General features: G+C 37.6%; 1 protein-coding gene and 1 long non-coding RNA gene across 19 annotated transcripts in view; both read right to left on the reverse strand.

Annotated features, from left to right (window-relative positions):
* Window positions 1-23,351, reverse strand: part of kcnq5a (potassium voltage-gated channel, KQT-like subfamily, member 5a) — a 248,828-nt gene extending 225,477 nt beyond the window's left edge. For 8 of the 18 annotated variants that reach the window (XM_087279446.1, XM_087279457.1, XM_087279456.1 and 5 more), the window contains exons 1-2: window positions 19,736-19,879; window positions 19,241-19,660 (exon numbers count right to left, since the gene is read on the reverse strand). In XM_087279446.1, the coding sequence (XP_087135572.1) occupies window positions 19,241-19,575 (335 nt within the window). In that variant the 5' untranslated portion in view covers window positions 19,576-19,660; window positions 19,736-19,879. Of the gene's footprint in view, window positions 1-19,240; window positions 19,880-23,237 lie in introns of those variants that run through there. The other 10 variants (XM_087279454.1, XM_087279451.1, XM_087279445.1 and 7 more) reach the window with 3 other exon arrangements.
* On the reverse strand, window positions 6,310-13,129 carry LOC147841094 (uncharacterized). The gene is made up of 3 exons (XR_015506058.1): window positions 12,920-13,129; window positions 7,513-7,571; window positions 6,310-6,958 (listed from the first exon to the last, which is right to left on the reverse strand). It is a non-coding gene; the product is annotated as an uncharacterized LOC147841094 (long non-coding RNA).
* Window positions 23,352-23,644: the final 293 nt, after the last annotated feature.

Genomic DNA, 23,644 nt, shown 5'->3' on the forward strand with positions numbered 1-23,644 from the left:
ACCATATTAGTAACCTAAAAACATCGAAATATCAATGTCTTGTGATGTTACAGCTTGACGTTATGTGGATGTTGAGTTGGAAAGTAACCAAAATCCAACATATGATAGATGTCATAATGGTAACAACCACACAACGCAGGAGTTAAAAAATAGAGATATTGTTATATATTGTTTTATATTATTGTATAAAATTATTTATACAATGACGGCCATGTTATTTCATGTTTGATTGTAATACCGTTACTCTGCCCCAGCACTATTTATTTAACTTTTATTTTTGCTCTGTAGTTTTTATATATGCTTATAATTTATTATAATTTATGCAGATGCACTGCATAGAAAAAGGCTTGATTACCCCAGTCCATCTAATTAATAAAATATTTCCAATTAGAACTATTCAAATCATTTAGTGAAATTATATTCATATCGCATTGTATATCGCAGCAAAAAATAAATAAAAAAATATTGCAAAGCCAGATTTTTCCAATATCGTGCAATCCTACTTTCTAAGATGAATGATCATGTTAACACTGGCATTGGGTAACCGAACAGAAGTGTAAACACAATTTTTTAAACCTAAGTGCCCCTACTCCTGTTGGATATTTGCAGGCATCTAAAGAGACACTAAAGCAGAGATCCATACAGTGCTAACTAGTTTTCAAAGGTTTTTGGTAGGCAATAAGTTTTATATGTTGCTTTAGAGGAAAAATATAATTAGTGAAAATGTATTAGAATTCAATTTAATCTGTTTACAGTGCACAGTGTCTTTTTTTTTATTAATATGACATTTTTATTTACAGTCATTTATCAATTTAATGTAACTTTGCTGATTAAAATTTCTCACAAAAATATTTTATTGTTATCGCTTACAATAGTATACAGTAGAATATGCAAAAAGCAGAATGTCTAATGAGTAGCACACCTGAATTTCAGATTATTTAAGTGAATAAATATTTTAAAGAAACAGACAAACAATTAAAGCTGAACAAATCTCAGAAAAAAATATAAACTAATAATCTGAAACCTTGGATAAAGCTTGAGCTATAAACTAAATATAAAATAATATATATATAGAATGTAATCACACAACACATCTGCATACCTAAAGAATGTACAGTACTTCATTCGGTTGAGAAGTTCAGCACAAGTTTTACAAACAGTGAAAGTACGTCAAATCTGACGCAAACATTACCATAAGCAAGTGCTTGTCTAAAGCAAACTATAAAACTGAAAATATACTGGAAAATATGCTGATTAAGTAGCGTTATAAGCCAATCAAGTTGTTGCATTTAGTTAGAAAGCTAGGTCTGTCTTCATACACCCAAATGCTGCGTTATCATTGGAACCCCTTCATGTTGACTGGCATGACCAAAGATGAAATATAAGTGATAGAAGACCCCCGTGTATTTGCCCGCAAGGCCATTACTATTTAATCCAGTCTGCTTGGGCACAACTGGGCAGGGAAGCCCCTCTGTGTTATGCCCAGCACATGGACTACTTATGTTGCAGGCGTTGCTATTAAGAGAAGACGGCTGCCTCCATCAGTCAGCCCCCTGTCAGCAAGGCCAATTAATATCAGACTGCTTTCTGATGTTTTACTACCCGCCACTGAGTTATAATTATTGAATCAGCAGATTAGAATCACCAGGTCATTGTGTTAACTGTAGCGAATGAGGCTTTGTATTGATTCGTCATCCATATCATGAGAAACTATTATAGAGACAAAGCAGTGCGGTTGCTTTGAGAAACTGTTATTGGCTAATGGTCTCCATGTTATTAAACTTAATGCCAACATTAATTTTAATGAACGTTTCGAGCTATGGTGGCTGTCAAATAGGATGGCCCACACTGAATCTGCAGGCTTTTTCCACACTTTCTGCACTAGTTTTCAGAAAAAGTACATTTAAAATTGGTTGGATGTATTGGCTGAACGTGCCAAATCTGTCAACTCTAATTAAATGTAAGACACAAAGCAACACGACTATAAATGCTGAGAGTAATACTGTAAACATTCTGCAGGATTCACTCCTTAAAAATAACTTTTAAAAAGTACTTTTTATTAAAAAAAGAAACCTTTTCTGACAATAAAAACTTTTAGAATAACTTTGTATTAGTTTAATTCCTAAAAAAGACATTGACTGACCTCAAATGTTTAAACTAGTGTATTGTTACAATAAGATTTCTACCTTAAATATATATTTTAATACAGCAGGTATGCAATAAATGAATAGAGCCAAGCCCAAAATTATTTATTATTCAGACTTTATTCATTATTAATCTGATTGGCTGATAGACGTGCTATATCCTGCAAATAACAGCACTAGTACAGCCTCTTAAACCTTCACCCTTGTGCATTACTCGACCCACATACAGCCACAAGCAGAGGACACTTTACAGTTTCACAAATATTGCTGCTGATGGACAACAATGAACTTTTGAGCCTTTTTTAGTCGAGAATTTAGTTGTTTAGATTGTAACTATGCAGTTGTTTTTAAATATTTATCATTTCGGAGATTCAGTGCATCAGCCTACATTGGCCTGTCTGAGCAGACCAAAGAAAGACATTCCGCCACAGGAAAGCGACAGAGACCGCATAAGCCATCCTTAGGGGAGAAACACTCATTTTCTCAGCGTAAATTTCAAACTACAGCAGAACAAATCATTATAATACAGTTAAGTGACATTAAGTCAATCTCGCTCTTTTGTATTTTGTAGTGCTGTATTTAGACCACAGAAGCTGGTAGTGTTTGCATTGCTCTGGCTTTTTTGAAGTTATATTGTGAAATCACGATTGATTCATTGATTGACTGATTCATTCATTCATTCATTCATTTTCTTGTTAGCTTAGTCCCTTTATTTTTTTATTTATTAGTCCCCGCCAACTTATCCAGCAAGTTTTTAGGCAGCGGATGCCCTTCCAGCCACAACCAGCCTCTGGGAAACATCCACACACACTACAGACAACTTAGCTTACCCAATTCACCTGTACCTCATGTTTTTGGACTGTGGGGGAAACCGGAGCACTCGGAGGAAACCCACATGAACGCAGGGAGAACATGCAAACTCCACACAGAAACGCCAACTGAGCTGAGGCTCGAACCAGCGACCCAGCGACCTTCTTGCTGTGAGGCGACAGCACTACCTACTGCGCCACTACTTCGCCTCTGAAATCCCGATTGCAACAAAAGAAATACTGGAAAATCACTGTAGATTAATGGCATTGCATGTCATTTAGCCTTATGATCTTAGAATGTGAGCAAAAAGATCACCTGTTTTTTCATCACTTAAGACATTATGCTAGAGAATCAAATACTAGCTCTAAAGTGACGTTTGAGAACTAGCAATGGTTTCTGCTGTTCTGACATAGGCTGCAGATGTGAATGAGTGGTGGAAGTAAGTAGTTCCTTGTAGAAAAGGTTTTTTTTCCAAGCCTCTGTGTTTGATTTTCTTTTTTATACACACAATAATGCCATCAAGCTACTGTATTGTATAAACGCAATATCACTCTCGTACCAGTGGGATATGGCTATTTACTGGCACTGATGGGGGGCACTAAGGCACTCGCTCTGCAGCCTCGAGCCAACGCACGCCTCCCACCAGTGTCAATATACAGCCATATCGCACTGCTATGAGTGTGATATTGCTCATATATACATAGAGTTAAAGTCAGAATGATTAGCCCCCCCTGAGTTTTTAGCCCCCTTGTTTATTTTTCCCCAATTTCTGTTTAAACTAGGTTAATTAAGTTAACTAGGCAGGTTAGGGTAATTAGGCAAGTTATTGTATAACAGTGGTTTGTTCTGTAGATTATCGAGAGAAAAAATAGCTTAAAGGGGCTAATAATTTTGATCTTAAAATGGCTTTTAAAAAATTTAAAACTGATTTTATTCTGGCCGAAATAAAACAAATAAGACTTTTTTAGAAGAAAAAAACATTATCAGAGATACTGTGAAAATTTCCTTGCTCTGTTTAACATCATTTGGGAAAAACAATTCAAAGGGGGGGCTAATAATTCTGACTTCAACTGTTTGTGTGTGTGTATATATATATATATATATATATATATATATATATATATATATATCCAACTGTTATAAAAGCCTACATATGGGCACAATGCATTGCTTGTGAGTTAGCTGGGACAGTTTTTGACTGACACTGAAGATATAGAAACAAATGATCCCTTTTGTCACTGCTAAGGGTGCAGTGTAAAAAGCTCCATCTCTCCCACTCACTGAGCAGTGGAAAACAATGTTGAACATGTCATCTATGTACTGTATGCATGTGAATTAAAATTAAAACTTGAAGATGGAATGCATTATGACGCACTTTGAACTGAACCAAATCGATAACATGATAATCATAATCGAATTGAACCGTGAGACCAGTGCAGGTTAACACCCCTATTGGTTTCCAAAAAATATTACAAATTTATGTTAAATGTGTGTGTGTGTGTGTGTGTGTGTGTGTGTGTGTGTGTAGGCTTAGGTAACACATTAAAAAAACATATTTTTCCACTACTTCAGGTTCAAATGAGAATTGAATTTTTTTTTTTTCAATGGTCTCAAGGTTTCAATGACAGAATGGTTGATCTGTGGTGATGCTGCACAGTAAGACAGATATGTCCAAATGCTTAGATCCATGTACCATGCTGCTACTTTTCTCACAGCGAGACTGGCATCTCAACATGCTCAAACACTGCCCTGTCTGAGGGCTGCAGCTCTTCCTCGAGGTCTGCCTAGTGTCAGGAGCCCCTGACGTGATCAAACAGTGTCCTTTTCAAAGCCCTTTCCCCCTACCATTCATACTCCCACTGGAACACAGGCATGACATCCTGTTTATTGCCTCCTCTTTGCACTTTTTCAAGATCTGTAACCTGTTTGGGTTTGTCTAAAACCTTTTTCCATTATGCCAAAGCCAACTCTGTTTCCATACACCTTCCTACCGTGCGCAATAGCAGCTTATGCTTGAGAGTGAAAGTCGACATTGGGGGTTTGTGCGTCAATGCTCCATCAAACAGGTGAATAAATCTTCAGTCTTGAACACAGAAATGGTTTAAACTAAAGAAGAACATTTTCTGGTGCTTTTTAGTCATACAAAAAAGTGGGTTATAAATAGTTCACCTTGAAATGAAAATTATATCATCGTTCACTCATCAAACCTATAAGACTATCTTCATCTTCAAAACACAGTGAGGATATTTTTAAAGAAGTCTGAAAGAAACTCTTTAAAAACCACTTCAATCCATTAAAATGAAATCTGCATGAATTAAGGATTTTCAGAAAAGACAGTATTGTTTCATATGATAAACAGACTTCATAATAGCTTTTATAAACTCTGACCATACATCAAAAATCAATCACACTTCAATCACACCTGGAGTCCGTTCTTCGTACCTCAATTAAATGATGACTTAGCAGATCCTGCATATTTTAATCTTGATAACTGATCTCTGGCTAATTTGGTTCTTCGATCAAGTCTGTAAATCAGATTAAAATGTCTGGTTGAACTGATCTGAAATCGTTTCATGTGTTGTGAAGGACAGATCTATCGATTCTTGAAATCATGATCAGCAATGCAATGATTGGCTGACGGCACATCAGGGTAATGACATCATCCGATTAATATTCAATTATCCATGTGAGCAAAATTACATAACAAATCGCTTTCTGTGAATTTTTAATATGATGCGCAATAACTTTCCACATTTGTTGTAGGCTGCATGCTTTACACTTTCATGTGTCGAGTGTGTTTGGCAATGTAGTTAGTTTCACATTAAGAGCAAATTTTCTTTATTATAGTAGCCTTGATCTATTTAAGTTTCTTAGTTGACATTAATTGAGAAGTTAGTTGAGAAGTTAATTTTGCATCCAATAAGTATTTTGATACTGGTAAAAGGGGTCTGAAACTTTTGCGAAGCATCAAATCACCAGCATATTAGCTGTTAAAACATACATCATGACTGCATAACTTATTATTCCTTTAAAAAAGTTGAATGTTGTGTATGTCTATAATCATACACAAATTGTACTAAAGCTACTACCTTAAAATAGTGTGCATTTGTATCTAAAAAGTTCATAACAATAAACATTCTCTTTGAACCCCTTGGGGAGAACCACCCTGTGACCGTATTTGTACTTTTATTTCTGAGAGCAGATTGCATATGTTATATTTACAGTTGCAATCAGAATTATTAACCTAATATTAAGGTTATATTAATTTTCTAATAAAATCATTATTAACCCTGAATTATTAGCTTATTTATATTAGTTTATTTTTTATTTATTTATTTTTTTGTGTTTATTTTTTCCCCAATTTCTGTTTAACGGAGAAAAGATTTTTGAAACATTTCTAATCATAATGGGTTTTAATAACTCGTTTCTAATAACTGATTTCTTTTATCTTTGCCTTTATGACAGTAAGTAATATTTTACTAGATATTTTTCAAGACACTTCTATACAGCTTAAAGTGACATTTAACGACCTACCTAGGTTAATTAGGTTAACTGGGCAGGATAGAGTAATTAGGCAAGTTATTGTACAACAATGGTTTGTTCTGTAGACTATCAAAAAAAAAATATATAGCTTAAAGGGGCTTATAATTTTGACCTTAAAATGTTTTTTTTTATTGTTACAAACTGCTTTTATTCTAGCTGAAATAAAAAATTAAGACTCTAGAAGAAAAAAATATTATCAGCCAGCCTGTGAAAATTTCCTTGCTCTGTTAAACATAATTTGGGAAATATTTAAAAAAAAAAAAAATTCAAAGGGGGCTAATAATTCTGATTGCAACTGTATATATATATTTTGAATTTTTTTTCAAACTATTTACTTTTTTGCTAAGTCTACAGTATATAACTACTACTGTAAGAAGATATCAGAATTCAGAAGATTACATACTTTAAGTATTACCTTTGCTTGTGATGACCCGACCTAGTCCTGTTTATATGAAATAAGCCTGCTCCCGAGCAGGCCAAATCCAGCTAATTAGGTAATCTATGTACAAAGAACGAACCCCAGCTTGATGCTTGAGAACAAACCTTATTGGTTTGTGAGTTATCTTTAATGTCAGAATTTAGGATAACTTTAATCAGAGAAACTTTAAAAAATAAATATTAATTAAAAATATATATTTATTGTGGTCTGAAGATATTTTCTTGTGGGTTTGGAATGACTTGAGGGCGAGTAAATGATGACAGATTTAAATTTTGGGGTGAACTAAACCTTTAACTTTTTGAGCAGAGTACAGTCCCACAAGTAAGATCATTATTTCTGAATCACCCAAAATACGGTTGCACATATAAGACAGGTGAGCTTCACAATGAGCTATCATTCATTTTTGCACAATTATCTGCTCAGGGTGTGCAGACACATCTCTATTTTACGTCACATGCACTCAAATTGTCACAAGTACTGCAAGAAAAGTTTTTACGGTAGATAAGCACAATAATATCAATATGAAACACTATTCCAATGTGCAGAGAAATGTTTGTTTTCATTAGGTGGCAGTGCTGGGGTCCGTTCTTCGTTCCTCGCTTAAATGATCTAAGATTATTTGGCAGATCCTGGATCTTTTAGTGAAGTTTTTAAACTAATTTCGAGAGGAGCACGTGATATAATTGACAGCAGCTGGCCACCTATCTACACTCATTAGTTAGCCAATCGGATCTATCCTAACCCACTATAAGTAGCCTAGCTAGACATTACTCCCTTATCTTCGTTTTCCGAAGAAACAAACGACAGGTCCGCTCTAGCTCCTCCAAAAGTTACTCACGGACAAAACGGATCCTCCACATCTCCTACTATTCTTCAACTACAATACCACACCACCTTTAATACCATCGTCAGCAACTACAAAAAATGACAAAAACAACAACAACAGCGACGGCGGCTGAGATCACAACAGCATCAGCGCAGCTACATACAAGAAAGAAAGCTCCGGGCTCCCTGAAACACCAGCCCCGTCTTAACAACAACCAGCCCAGCATGAAAGTCAGCTCGAGACCGAGGCTCCAACGAGAGGCCGTAGGCCTATCCACTCCAGCCAGATCACAATGCAATCCCCAGCTCCGCTACGTACCTTCTCCAGCATCATCATGCGTCTCTCATATCCAACAACGACTGTCACTGAACTCCTCCAAACTCCTAGACGCCGGGACCATAATTCAAAGCCGCTGCATTAAACCCAAAACACTTGCGAATCCACGTCTTCACCGCCACCACCAGGACATAACACGCTCCTGCCACACCCCCTATCCTAAACAGACATTAAACCCGCAATCTCTCCGCCTCCCCGGAGAATCAAGGAAAGGATTAAAAAGCAATATTGGATTTGGACATATTGCAGCAATCATAATTCTAAACACGGATAAAACCTATCTCCCGGACAATAAAGCAACTCTTGGGAATCCCACCTCACCTCTTCCATCCTGCAGCTCCCGATTCCAGTGCACACTCCAGTCCTCCTCTTTCAGCGATCCTTACCACCTACGCACCCCGCCCCTCTACCTTGCGTATCATTGCTTTTTCCCCCTCTCATTTTTACAAGCTCGCAGCTACTGCTGATTATTTTCTATTATAAAATAGAAATTACTTGTCGACTTTTGTCAATATGTTTATGCTTTTACTGAATTACGTTTGTAACTGACCTAATTTCTGAATTTCTCATTCCAGGTTTCGTCTACTGAAGCACAGCCGATCTCGGCGCTCCCTTCCCACAACCTCACTAGCCGTCCACCAACACTACACCAGAAATCACAGAGCAATTCCCTGTTAAGCACATCCATACCAGCCCTACTGAAATGGACATTAGAACGTTTCTAAAAACGTCTAATAACGGCTCTTTCATCTCCTCATAATTCTGCCTTTTTCAGCTTTAACAGCATGATTCTACCTGATGAATATGCTTAAAATTATCACGTTATAAACCAAGCAATCTCTCTAATCTAGACGGCTGCAGCGCTCGGTTGCAATCAACATTACACCCGCCACCCGATTTCTGGCAATCGGAGGTCACAATTACATTTCGTAGTCCGTTTAACATTCGGATGCAAAAGTAGCCCACACATTTATGCTTAAAAACGATCCGCTGGATTTCGCCAATAACTACGGTGTTTGCACGTAATTCACCTACAAGTACCCGTTTCTCTCTCCCTAATATCCCCCAGCTAAACTAGTGACCGGTTTTCTAATATTTGCATTCTCATTGCGGAAGAACCTCCGGCTTAAGCACTTCTATAGAATTCTTAAGCATCAATTTGGAGTGATAGAATTTCAAGCATTAATAAGCTACTTGAATAAATCGACAATCAGTCCCCTTTTATATTCTGGAAGAAAAATATCACGCTAAGCATAAACTGCTCTCCATCTAGAACATCAAACACACATGCGCATTATCCCGCAGGGATGCCTTTTCGTCACTCACCTATTTCATCTCGCAGCAGCAATCTCCGGAATAGAAGAGAAATGATCTAAATCCGATCTTGGCCGTAACAAACTCTGCCTGAAGGGCGTCGCGCACCAGAGGCGCCGACGGCGCGGTGACGCGACGCACTTACGACAGAGAATAGTAGATTAATGCACACCAGACTCAAGCATTCATACTTTATCAAATAAACTAATCAATTATACAAATAGCGCTCCGCGGCGCGGCAGAATACGAAGTGTCATGAATTGTGGCTGGGCACTACGGACAGCCGCATTGACTTCCTTATTATTTATTTCCTTCCTGTGAAAGTCAATGGTTACAGGTTTTCAGCTTTCTTCAAAATGTTGTCTTTAGCGTTTAACACGGGAGTCACTAACCTCTGAAACTAAGAGCTACTTTCGGGCACCGATTAACGTGGAGGGCTACCAGTTGGATAAACACTTCTCAAATAACAAATTGCTCAATTTACTTATAATTATAATTTAAGTTTTTGGTTATTTTAAATAATGAATAATATTCATCCAGGTGTAGTCACTGATCATGTTATGATTCTCTCAAAGTTACCAACAATGATTTAACAGGGTAGGAAATACCCCGTAATTAATATATCAACGTGCAACACTATTTTATTTATCTTTGCAAATATTTACATTTTTAAATGATTACTTCTATTTTAGAGAAAGCTTACTTGTAAGTGGTGTTATGGTGAGCTATTTTAGAACAGGCCTGTGAGCAACACACGAGAGCCTCGTGAGCTATCTGGTGCCCATCGGTACCATATTTGGTGACTCCTGGTTTAACAGAAATGAAATTCATAAAGGTTCGTAACCATCAGGTAGCGCTTAAAGCATGCGACCTGCTTATGCTTCCTTCCTTAAGCGCTGGAATAGAAGCCATTCATTTATTAGCTATCCAATTTCATCCTCAGTATATCCTTTTTACACAGATGCTGCCCCCTTCGTGGGTATATTATCGGGGCCGCCAATGCGCTTCTAACGGGCAATATAGTCAATACATTCTGAAAAAAAAAAAAAAAAAATACTGCTGTACATGTTCCTAGTTGCATAGGAAATCGCTGACTCTCTTTTGCTTTATTTTCAGAAACTGGTATCAGAAGCAGAGCCGCAGCTGACTCCATCTTTCCTTTTAAGATGATAATCCCATAACCACAGCATACACAATTTGCGTCAGCATTCATTTATACATTTTAAGTTACCCCAGAACACCTCATCAGTTTCTCACTGCTCAACACATCCACACATTCCGTTCAATAACATTTTGGTTTCATAACACCTTAAAGTCATAGGACCATTCAGGCTTCCCACCAGATTCATAATCCAGTCACTCATTCAGAATTGGAGCCACCACCACAGCAGCACACAAGGGCTATCGTAACAACACATACAAACACTAGGAAAGTAGTCTCCCGACGCCTTCAAATCTTATATCTGACTCAGCCACAGCCATCTCAGGGAAGCTCAGAGGACCCTCACCAGCAGACGCAGTAATCCCAGCGGCCAAGGGCATGGGCCTAGTCCAGGGAGAGAATACGACCCAACCATACCAGCTTCCCGAGGGCAGAGGAACTACCCAGTCTCCCAAGGGCGCGGGCATGACCCAGCCATCTAGCTTCCTTTCTTCCTTCCAGCTGATTTGCACTCAGCCTTCTCCCCCTTTTCACTCACCTAACTCCAGTAGGAGTTCTCTCCCTGCCCAGGCCCCCTTGTCACCCCCGCCCCCCCCCCGGCCGCTGCCACAGAAGTTTTCACTGCCCCCCAACTTTTCTAACTTCTGTAGGACCCCGCCCCCCCCATGGCTCTGGCCCCCGCAGGGGCGTTACCCCGAGCTTCGATTCTCGCAGGAATCATCTCACTGCCCTGGCCTTAGCTTTTTATATTATGTCATTCCATAATGACATACAGTATAGCACTATTTATTTTTCTCTCTGTTTGATTTTATTTATATAAATTTATATCTATATGCACCCACGCATATATATATATGAATTTATATATAGTGCTGTCACCCTCACGCTCTGTTCCCGCAGGAACACCCCCAGAGCACCTATACCGCCCGTCACCCTCCAGTAAGAAGTCTTCACCTCCCCCTCATCTTTCCTGACTCCTACTGGAGCCAGCTAAATAGCTCACCCAACCCCGAGCTGTGACATGAGTCATGTCACCGACCCTCCCCGGCCCTAGCTTTTATTTATGTTTATTTTTGTTTATTTCTCACACTTATCTTTTATTTTTTAAATTTATTTATATATATGTATATATATATGCACCCACGCATATAAATATATATTTATATATAGTGCTGTCACCCTACAGTTAATCCCGAGCACCGGACCCCCGCAGGGGTCATCGCCCAACTGCCATTTCCCCCTTCAGCTGGGGCTTCACCGACCATTCCTTTTCCCGACTCCAGCTGGAGATGGCACATACAGCTCTCTCTCCCGCAGGAGAGCCAAGAGCTTCGACTCTCGCAAGAGTCAGTAAAAACGCCCCCCCAAGGCCCTAGATTACCCCATTATATATTTATATATCTATATGTTTCATATAAATATATAATTATATATAGTGCTGCCACCTCCCAGCTCAATCTCCGCAAGGAGTGTTCCTCGAGCAAATTACTCCTTCGGAGTCCCCGCCCCCCCTGCCCCCTTCACCCCCCTCTCCAGCCGGAGTCCTTCACTCCCCTTCCCTTGTAATGACTCCAGCAGGATTCCCGCCCACCCCATGGCTCTGACCCCCGCAGGGGTCTCCCCGAGTCTCTACTCCAGCAGGAGTATTCACAGCCCAAGCCAACTCTGCTCGGGTTCCCGCAGGAACCTGTTTCACCCTTTGCTCCAAAGGAGCCCTCTTTACCTTTTCTTTTTCAAATAACTATATCCAGCAGCCGGATATAGCATTTCAAGCCTTTTGGGGAGTTTCTTCGAATACACGGCTGCTGTCCCGAGCTTCATGCATTTGGGGAGCTCTCGAGAACCACCTGATCTCGTACTCCCCTCACATGCTCTATGGACCTGGCGGGAGCCCTGGGCTCAACTATCTCCGAGCTCAGGGTTCTCTCCCGGGACAGCATGCCAAACCTGCTTACAGCTGTCAAGCAATATCTAAGTGTGAACTCTTGAAGTGAAGTTTTTAAACTAATTTCGAGAGGAGCACGTGATATAATTGACAGCAGCTGGCCACCTATCTACACTCATTAGTTAGCCAATCGGATCTATCCTAACCCACTATAAGTAGCCTAGCTAGACATTACTCCCTTATCTTCGTTTTCCGAAGAAACCCCCCATCCACCCCTTTCTCCTCCTTTTCTCCTTTACAAAAAGGGGAGCTCTCGAGAACCACCTGATCTCGTACTCCCCTCACATGCTCTATGGACCTGGCGGGAGCCCTGGGCTCAACTATCTCCGAGCTCAGGGTTCTCTCCCGGGACAGCATGCCAAACCTGCTTACAGCTGTCAAGCAATATCTAAGTGTGAACTCTTGAAATCTTGATAACTGATCTTTCGCTAATTTGGTTCTTCAAACAAGTTCGCGAATCAGATTAAAATGTCTGGATAAACTGATCTGAGATCGCTGCGTGTGTTGTGAAGGACAGATCTATCGATCCTCGAAATCATGATCAGCAATGCAACGATTGGCTGACGGCACAGCAGCGTAATGACATCATCTGACTAATATTCAATTATCCATGTGAGCAAAATTACATCAAATTCGCAGTAAACGGCTTGTTAAATATGACACGCAATAACCTTCCACATTTGTTGTGAGCTGCAGGCTTTACACTTTCATGTGTCAAGAGTATTCATCATGTATTTCAATGCAAATCAATGCATTTAGTTTTACATTTAGAAAAGATTTTCTTTATTATAGTTGGCGTTTTTTAATTGGTGTAAAGAATAACTGGTTGTTTACAAAAGCATTTTCATATTGGTAAAGGTGCCTGCAACTTTTGTGAAGCATCAAATCACTGGCATATTAACTGTCAAAACATGTTTATGTATGCATAAATGTATTATTGCTTAAAAAAAAAAGTCACATATAATGCATTTCTATTATACACAATTTGTACTAAAGCGATCTAAAAAGTTCATATCAAAGTTTTCTCTTTGCACCACCAGGTGGCAGTCTTTGTACTTTCATTTAGAGGGTGCAGATTGCATACGTTTTATTAATATGTATAACTTTATTTATTTTATTAATGACTATAACTTTATATATATATATATAGTTTAAAAATATGTACCATTTTCCCAAGTGTATATAACTACTACTGTAAGAAAATCAGAATTCGGAACATACTTTCTGTATTATCTTTGCTTGAACTAAGCCGATCTAATCCTGTTTATATGAATTGAACCTGCTCCCGATCAGGTTTGACCTAGCAGAACTGTTGCTATGACAACAACTCTCGGATCAGCTTTGAAAAACGAAACGATCCTGGATCGTGTCAAATCGTCAATATCCAAATCCAGCTAACTGAGTAATCCACGTATGAAGAACGGACCCCTGCAGTCATTTCTATTCACTCAAACTGTGTTTACAAGCACACACAATGTGTTTATTTTATATCACAGACACTACAATTGTATAGAGCATATAAGCATTTATTTTCTTGTCGGCTTAGTCCCGTTATTAATCCAGGGTCGCCACAGCGGAACTCCTTCCAGCCGCAAGCCTGCAACCCATCTCTGGGAAACATCCAGACACACTCATTCACACACACACACACACACTCTTACACACACTCATACACAGACAATTTAGCCAACCCAATTTAACTGTACCGCATGCTTTAGACTGTGGGGGAAACCGGAGCACCATGCAGGAGGAAACCCACATGAACGCAGGGACAACATGCGAACTCCACACAGAAACGTCAACTGAGCCGAGGCTCGATCCAGCGACCTTCTTGCTTTGAGGCGACACCACTACCTACTGCGTCAGCGCGTCGCTGCATGTAAGCATGATAATGTCAATATATAAATGAAAAAGCTTTTCTATGAGTCATGTAAAAACGTGTTTCGAATTCTATATTTGCAACATTCAACCATTTACTTTCTTTTTATCTTAATCACTTTATTAATTAGGGATGGCCACAGCAAAATGAACCGCCAACTTATCCAGCACATGTTTTACGCAGCGGATGCCCTTCCAGCAGCCAACACCCAACACAAGGAAATATTTGCAACATTGTAAATGCAAATATTACCTGATCAAATAGTATCCAAACTAAGTCTTGCATAACACAAATGAGTATTCCAATGAATGTAATTAGTGGTCAAAAATATAATGCCAATATGGATTTGGTAAATTTACACTACTGTAAAAACAAGCTAAACCAAAGACTGAAACATTCTTAATCCCCTGAAATAAGATTAAAATTAAACTGGCATCTTAAGTCAAAGTTGAAAAATTTCTAATGTTGGTTGGCTGGCTCCTATGTATTGCATTTTGCCTGTCTAACCAGGTTGGTGGTGACAAAGTATCTGAGAACAAGAGCCTCTCTGTGAAAGTAGATGACCATAACAGGTGGGATCTTTTGTTGAAATGTTTTGCTATGACATGAAAGCCATCAGCGCAGCGTGTGGTACAAATCACCCTCAATAACTCAGCATTAAGTCAATCTGAGTAGAATATCCAGTTTTCTTAACCATGAAATGGAACAATTAGGAAATGTGAATGAGAACTCAATGAACTTCTATACCTCAAACCAGATGAATTCCCAGTCGTATAAAGAGGGCTTGAATCAAAGTATGGCATGACGTACCAATTTAGCTGATTATGGCAGTGTTCACCTACTGTGCAATTTCCTTTTTCATTCTTAAAGAATGTATGTGACTTTTGGGAGGCTAAAATAAACTGAATGCAGCCATACTGATGTAAGTGTTCATGACGGAAGCATAATGTGCTTTTTGTATTGGTGAAACTGCATCTACTTCTGCATATGGACACATGGAGATTTGCTTAAGGTATGAAAATTCCCTCATTACATTATCTAAGTGTCAAATATGATTATCGGGGTTACACGATGCGATGAGGGATTTTGTTGAGGTTGATACTGAGATGTGGTTCTTGGGTGGTGCGGAGCTTTAACCTTGGTGAAATGTGCTCAGCTGCAGTTCTGTAATCTCATCTGCTCATCACAAAGAGACAAATGAGCTTGCTTTGATGCGCTGTAAAAACATTTGCTGGGTGAGCAGACAACTATGAGATATTGATATGGCCATTGAAAATCCTTTCCATTTAAAGAGCCTATTGAACAAAAAGTCATCTTAACAAAGGGTTAGTGCATTATAGTCTCATATCTGAAATACAGTAGACGCTAGTTGGTGGGCAGTTAGGGATGCAACAATTATAGGTTTTGGTTATATGATCAGAGGAATAATCCCGGTCATCACGATTATTATCATTGAATAATTTCAAAACACTACACTCTCAGAAATAAAGGTACGTGAGCTGTCACTGGGGTGGTACCTTTTCGAAAGGTAACATTTGTACCTAAAGGGTCCATATTAATACCTCAAGGATATATTAGAACCGAACAATTTTAAGAGGAACACTTTTTTCTTTTCAGTTACTAATATGTTCCCTTGAGGTATTAATATAGACCTTTTAGGCACAAATTTGTACCTTTTTTTTGTCAAAAAGGTACCAACCCAGTGACAGCTTGCATACCTTTATTTCTGAGAGTGCACTAGTTTAGAAAAAATACATGAAAAAAAAAAAACAATAGTCTATTTCTCTTTGGACTTAAAAATATGTAAAAAAAAGTTTTTGGCATTTAAACAAGTAATAGTTTTACACTCAAATAAATAAATGACAGAACAATAAATAAATGAATAAATAAAAAACAGTATTTGTCTAATGTAAATTTAAGCTACATATTAGTATAATGTATAAGTATTTCCCTTTTAAAAAGAACAAATGTAGTCAAAGGCTGCTGAACCTCTGCCTGAAAAGCACTTTTGATCAACTAAGTTACAAAATTGTTTGAAATTTTTCATTTTGTATTTTTTTCTATTTGGAGTAAAAATGTGTAAATCATACTATATTACATTCTATCTATGAAGAGTTTAGATGCAAAAACCTCTAAATGCCATCTTCTATCGAAAATTAACATTTTTCTTAGCCTCCTTTGTTTATGTTCAGTTATTTCACTTTAAAAACAATAAAAATTACTTATTCTTTGCCATAAAAATGATATTAGTGAACCTACACACATAAGCTTGATTAAAAGGCTTATTTTAGAAGAAAACTTCAGACGACATTTAAACGTTTTAGCATCTGAACTCTTCATACATATATATATATATATATATATATATATATATATATATATATATATATATATATATATTTATATATATATATATATATAAATCAAAAACATTTGTAAAGTTGTAAAGTGATGAAAACATCATATGCTCTGACAGTTTATCAATTTCATTGTTTTATCACTAATTTTATTAAAAAGCTTACTGTAGTCTTCAATGTTTTTATAGCTAGACATTTTTAAGAACAATTAGGTTTTCAAAGAGATTGCTTGCCTAAAAATAAAATCTGCTGTCATACATTAATAGGACTTCCAGTAGATGTAGGTCATTTTTTTCTAAATGTACTTTGACACTTTCTAACTTTAATTCTTGGTGATTCATTAAATGCAAGTCAATGACTGCCAGCACTTTGAGACTCAAAGAGATATACAAGAAAAACTAAACAAATACCTGTATGACAGGAACACTCAGGACAGTTTGATGAGGCTGTGGATTAATGTTAATGATGTTCTACATAATGCTGTTTTTTCTGTTGTTTGTTTTACAGATAATTTTATTTCATAAGACTTAAAAATTTACTAAGTAGCCACTTGATTTAATTTAGTTTGGCCTGTATTTGTTTTCTTTTAGCCATAGACTTGCATTTGAATCAACAAGATCTACAGATTGAGGTTAAAAAAGAAAACAATAAAGTTAGGGTAAATTAACAGCACATTTTTATATAGGCAAACTATCCCTTTAATTTCTAATTCCCTTACATTTATGCGGGTATATTAGAGAATATCACCCTCTTATGGAACAGCAGGCATGATGTTAATGATCTCTCTGCACATATTTCCAACTTCAGCTAAGATCAACCCTAAATACTGACTTCAAAATTACCAATCAAATAAATCAAGCACATATTCATATAGGATATACTGTATGTTACTTCTGTAGCCTACATCTGATCTCCAAGAACACTGCCATAAGAGACAACATGAGTATTGCTTAGTAATGCACTATTTAGTAGACTCTATTCATTATGAAGGATGAGAGAACATGACGGAAACAGCAGAAGCAGCATACGGTTTGCTTAAGGGCACAGTGCTGATAGGGCATATGATTGATTGTGCAATGACTTCAAACAAACCTCAGTGTCTTCTTTCTCACAGCCTTTTAAAACCAAAAGTCTCGAAGGATTAAGATCTCTTCATTAACTTTTTTTTTTCTCAAGACAAATACTTTTCTTTTTTTTTTTTACCAGAAACCAAAAAACTTTTAACAGAACTTATTTTGTTTAGGCTCACAAGCACACAATCTGAGTTTGACTTCAATATCCATCAAGATTACAAACACACAAAAAAATTCATTGGATTTACAATTTTTTAAGGTAAGTGGTTTGCAAACAATTTATACATGTTTAATGTAAACAAACAAATGAAATTTAGTAATGTTAAAATTAATTTGTATGTTCAGGCCAAAATTTAGCCCAGTTAAATTGTTTGCAACCAAGTAACTTCAAAAAAAGGTAAGTCCAATGAATATTTTTTTATTCTATATGTGACATGTTACAGGACAAAAGCTTAACAAACGTTCTTAAACGTTGTTGTGAACTAATTACCGATAAGAACCCAGTAGCAATGTGGTTAGCTGCTTCCTTCCTCACTTGATTTTTTCTTTTCATACTGAAAGCATATTTGAACATGATAGTAAGTCCAAATGTGCTGATTCTGTGATGTTTCTAACTAGTGTGGGACAATGCGTTGTTGCAGATGTAACAACTTAACCCCTGTGACCTCAGCTGTCCTCTCAGCACAAATAAAACAACAACATCCTGTCTTGAAACACAGAGGAGCACTCCAGTCTCACCATGCAACAGCTCGGCTTCCTCCTCACACAAATGCTCCTCATAGTCTCTGAGCATAAACCTCATATGGGACACAAGCATTTCCTTTATATTGGGGTCATGTAGAGAGCATCTCTTCACCGAGCTTACAGAAAATCTCAGAAAAGCCATAATCATAAATTTTCCATGAACATTAATAGCAAATACACACCATAATGCAATCCCTCTGAGATCTCACTGGTGTGTTAAAATGACAAACGGCCAAGTTTACTAAAGGCCACTGCTTGATGGTAAATCAGCGATCAGATATATTTTACTGTCTAAAAAATGCATTGTTTGACATCATTTAAGGTTTTAAATAATATGGCATCAAACATGAGTTACTGAAAAGAATCAAAATGCATCAGCATTTATACAACCCAACTCGTAAATTCTATTGAACTATAAAATTTCATAACAACAAGACTGACATGTGACTAACAACATTTAGATTACAGTGCTCAAACTCCCTTTACCTCCTCCATAAATCAAAAGATCTTAAAAAATAATATTAATCTAAGCATTTTAAACACAATTAAGACAAGCAAAGTGTATGGATGCCATTGACAGTGTATAGAATAACTTTAAGTAACAGGTGAACTCCAGCTGTGATTATCCATGGCGTCATGAATAAAAGAGTAAAGACATTTTTACTTACACAAAGGCATGGTAAACGAATGCCCAGGCTCGCGGTCGCTCCAGGACATTGTAGAGGTAGTTCTGGAGCTTCCTGTAGCGCGCGTTTCTCCGGCCGCTCTGCGCGCTGTATGCGAGCGGCTTCCCCAGCAGGCTTAGACGGGCGCCCTGATTTCTCCTCTGGTTCTCGGAGCCTCCTGCACCTGTTGTACCCGGCGCCGACAGTAGACTGTCGGCATTCCTGGTCGCGTTGTTCATCGTCCCGCGACCGGCTTCAACATCTTTCATGCCATAGTGCTGCGAGGTCTTCATCCAGAGACCAGCACCGCCCTCATCGCCGCTGTGGTTGCGGGGCATCGCATCACCAGCGCAGGCTGGAAACGCGCGTCTGGCACCAGCGGTGCGCACATACAAAGAAGCTGTACACGAGATTCACAGTTCCCTGTGTAAAAACATTGAGTGTTTTATTGTTCTTCTTTTTTCTTTAGCATTACATGTAAATAACAGGATCACCTACTGACAAGTGCAGGCATCAAGCTCATTTGCAGATCAGCTATGAAAGCATTGGTAAAGTTATGACCCCTCAGATGACTCAAGCTATCTGCACCCGCCGCCGTGAGATTGGAGTTTTGAAGGAGCGTCACCATCTCAGTGGAGATTTAGCAAGGGGAGGGCATCACCCGACATTAAACTCTCTCTCTCTCTCTTTCTCTTTCTCTCTCTCTCTCTCTCTCTCTCTCTCTCTCTCTCTTTCTCTCTCTCTCTCTGTGTGTGTGTGTGTGTGTGCTACTGTAAACCATCCTGTAAACCTGTCAAGATAATCCAACACTAAGCCTATGATACCCTTAATTCGAAAAATTGTGAGCTTTATGAAGCGTTCATTTTAGGCAGAATATCTAAAAGTGTGAGAATCTGTTAGCATAAATTAATTTACTCTCCCTTTCAAACAGCTGTCGAACTGTTGAGCTCTAAATAAAAGACCAAAAAAGAAAACTTTTCATGATATAATTGCAGCTAACAGGCTACAATTGCTAATAGTATTTCAAAAATAAAAGACTATACAAGTCTTGAGTGGAAAGCACGATGTGTGCTATTTGTTTAGCTTGCATTTCTGAAATTATATGATATACTGTAGGGTAAACAATAGGCCTAACATACAATATAATTGCCAATAATATTAAACTGTAACAAATAATATTTTCTAAGCCTAAATAAATAAGTAGCCTAGTTAAATCCTTATCATATTGTAAAACGTGCCTTTCTGGTGGAGGTCCAAGAGGGTCAACCAACCCCATCATTTGTATCTTGACAGATGTTTACTCGCCTAAATAGTTGATGGAATAATTATACTTTCAACAATTAATTAATTAATTAATTAATTCGTGATTATTAGTAAAAAAGCATTGCCAAGTCCTCTATCATTGCCATTGCAGCGCATCCATTCTCTTTTCACGTTTATGTTTGTAAAGACAGAGGTGACTATCTCCTCCACAAATATGTAGAAACAAAGTTAATTAAGGCTGTGGGATTTCTGTCATCACTGATACAAACATTTAGCAACTATAACACCGCACATTTTGTTGACTTAAGTGTTGAGTTATGCTCTCTACTTATTGTGGTGGCAGAACAGATTCGTTTCAAAAGACACGTTAAAAACACAAAACAACAAGAAATGAGTGCATATCTGAGTCTCTCTGGGTTCCTAAACAGGTTCAATTGAAATCATTTCAGCCTGAAGGACAAATCCACAGGGAGTCACTGCCAAAAAAACCACGTGATCCGAAAAGAAATAAAATACAATCGCGCGGTTAGAGTTGAATTTATCGGTGTACCGGTATTTCAGAAATGTTTGATTACTTTACACACTTTGTTTACAAATATTCTACCTGGCTGTATTTGACTTTACTTGACACTGTGCATTGCATAATGTGCTATTCAGAGGGAACCACTGAGTACTCTTGCATGAGTAGCTCTAGGTTGGCAATTTTGTTGCCATTAAAACAATTGTTTGTCATGCAAATATAAGCAATAAACAGGCAAGTTAAAGTTTTAAAGAAAATATGACAAAGAAAAAAGTGTGCCAGACTTAGTAAGCGAATTAATAAGCAATTAGGCTGACATGAAATAAAGAGATTGGCAGCACAGTATCTCTCTCACTCTGTGTGCATGTGTGTGTGTGTGTGTGTGTGTGTGTGTGTGTGTGTGTGTGTGTGTGTTTGAAAAAGTGAGATGCCAAACGCAGCTGTGCAGCTCTTCACTGACTGTCTCTGTGTAAATCAGGGATTTTGTCCAGGATAACATTATCACTGGAACCTTACATTACAGTGTTATCCTTTAATGTTAACACTTCACACATTGCTTCAATGCAAGCAAATGTCATACAACTGTTTGTGATTATCATGATATCTAAAAATTATAAGAATAATAAATAAAATAAAATAATAGCAAATCAAAGATGGTAATATCAGGCTTGGACACACTGTAAAGAAAATATCATGCATCAGCCAGTTTAAATGTTAAAAAGTAAACAATGCTTTACATGCATGAGTAATTGGGTATATTTTAGCCTTTAACTGCTTGAATTTCTACATAATGTGCAAACTGAGTGGATTTAAAAACAACTCGTACTAAGAATAGATTTATATAAAGCATGATTTTGCCATATGGGCTTCTCTAACAGCTGCGCGAAAGCCGTTCAAGCTTTCATTAAGAAAACTGCCAAGAGAGTAACAGAAAGGCAAACAAACAAGCCTAATGAACAACAATACCTTGTGTTTACAAAACAAATATTGTTATAATTTTTATTGAGTTCACCCTCAAGCGCAGACCTGAGATTTTATCAAATCAATTAATTATAAATTATTAAGAAAGCCAATCTATAATATAATATTGCAAGCAAGGCTTAAATTCACTGATGTATAAATAAGCAGCAGGAATAAAGCATAAATTATTATGGACAATACATTTTTATCCTTATGTTGGCTAATTGTTTTGCTGGTAAGGGTATGTTTTCTGCTACCGCTTTTCACACATTATGATGACAATAAAATGCATTTGGTTATGTTTCTGATGACATTATTTTCTCCTACTGTGCAGTGGCTTGTTCTCATGCACAGCTAACAACAACACACTCTAGTGGTGTGAGTCTGTTAATACAGACCTAGAAATCACACAAAAACACCAAATACAATATATTGTGGTTCCATATATTGTGGACTGCCTTCATTTAATATTACTCTATAATCACATTTGCACCGATTTAGAGGTTAGGCTTAGAATATAGAAACTCTATATTTAGTAAATTGTAAGGTCCCCGCGTTATCTATCAATCTAAACCACATTTCTGCACAATGAGTGTAGGCCTATGGGCAACGAGAACCCAGACAAGGTCTTCAAAAAAAACAAAAAAAAAAAACCCTATCTTAAAAAATGGCCACGAGGATTATATGGTCATCGGGATCAAGGCAAACAGAAATGAGTAACGAGTTTTAGAATATTAGCAATTGATTCATTTGAAAAATGGAGCGCAAGTTATGCTTTTTACATATTTGTAAGACTGGCCATAAATCAAGCACCGTTTAAAAATTGTTTGAAATCTTTTCACGGCGCTGGTTTCATTTCCCAGGGAGTCTGAGACGAGAACAGACACTTTCCATTAACAACAGCTGACTGGCAAAGCAACAGCTCTGAGTTTATGAATGCACTGGGCCTGTTTCACGGCTGATTCACCTGCATAAGGACCATCGAAAACAGATCAGGCTTCAGTATATTCAATATTTTCTAACTTCTTAATGGTTAATCTTAATTGATCTATCCAACTAATTATTCAAAACGCGAGCTACGTCATTTGAAGAAACAATGAATCGCACTGTCAAATTCAGTTGTGACTGATTCGGTGATTCACTCGTTACCAGACAGCTGATTTGTTTATTGGCCATTCTTTTTCAAACAAATGGTAATCAGTCTGACTTGTCACGTTATATGTTTGCAGTTCATTAGAAAAAAGATGATCTACTTACTATTATTTTTCCGTCGGGCTTGCAGTAAGAGCTCGTGTCCCCGATTTATTCAGCTGTCTATGGCCCATGATACCTCGCGGTAATCAGCGTTGCCAACTATTTCCATTAAAAAGTAGCTAAAGCCTGGCCAAAAAGTAGTTAAATGTTACCCGATGACGTCACATCCCAATTTGCATATCTGTGACGTAAGCCTGTCATGTGTTTTCTCGGTGAGGCGCCGTGTATTATATTATATTAAACATTAACGTTAGATCTAGATGCACAATAAATAGGTTCTTATTAACATAGGCTACAACTTTCTGTGATGACATCATTGCGTAATCACAACTCAAAACTGCATCTTTATGTATACAAAATAATTCATGTTTTCTCAAATTGACTGGCTATCTCATCAAAAACATATGTCC

This window comes from Danio rerio, chromosome 13 (assembly GCF_052040795.2).
Source record: "Danio rerio strain M-AB ecotype USA chromosome 13, GRCz13ab, whole genome shotgun sequence".
Classification (NCBI taxonomy): Eukaryota; Metazoa; Chordata; class Actinopteri; order Cypriniformes; family Danionidae; genus Danio; species Danio rerio.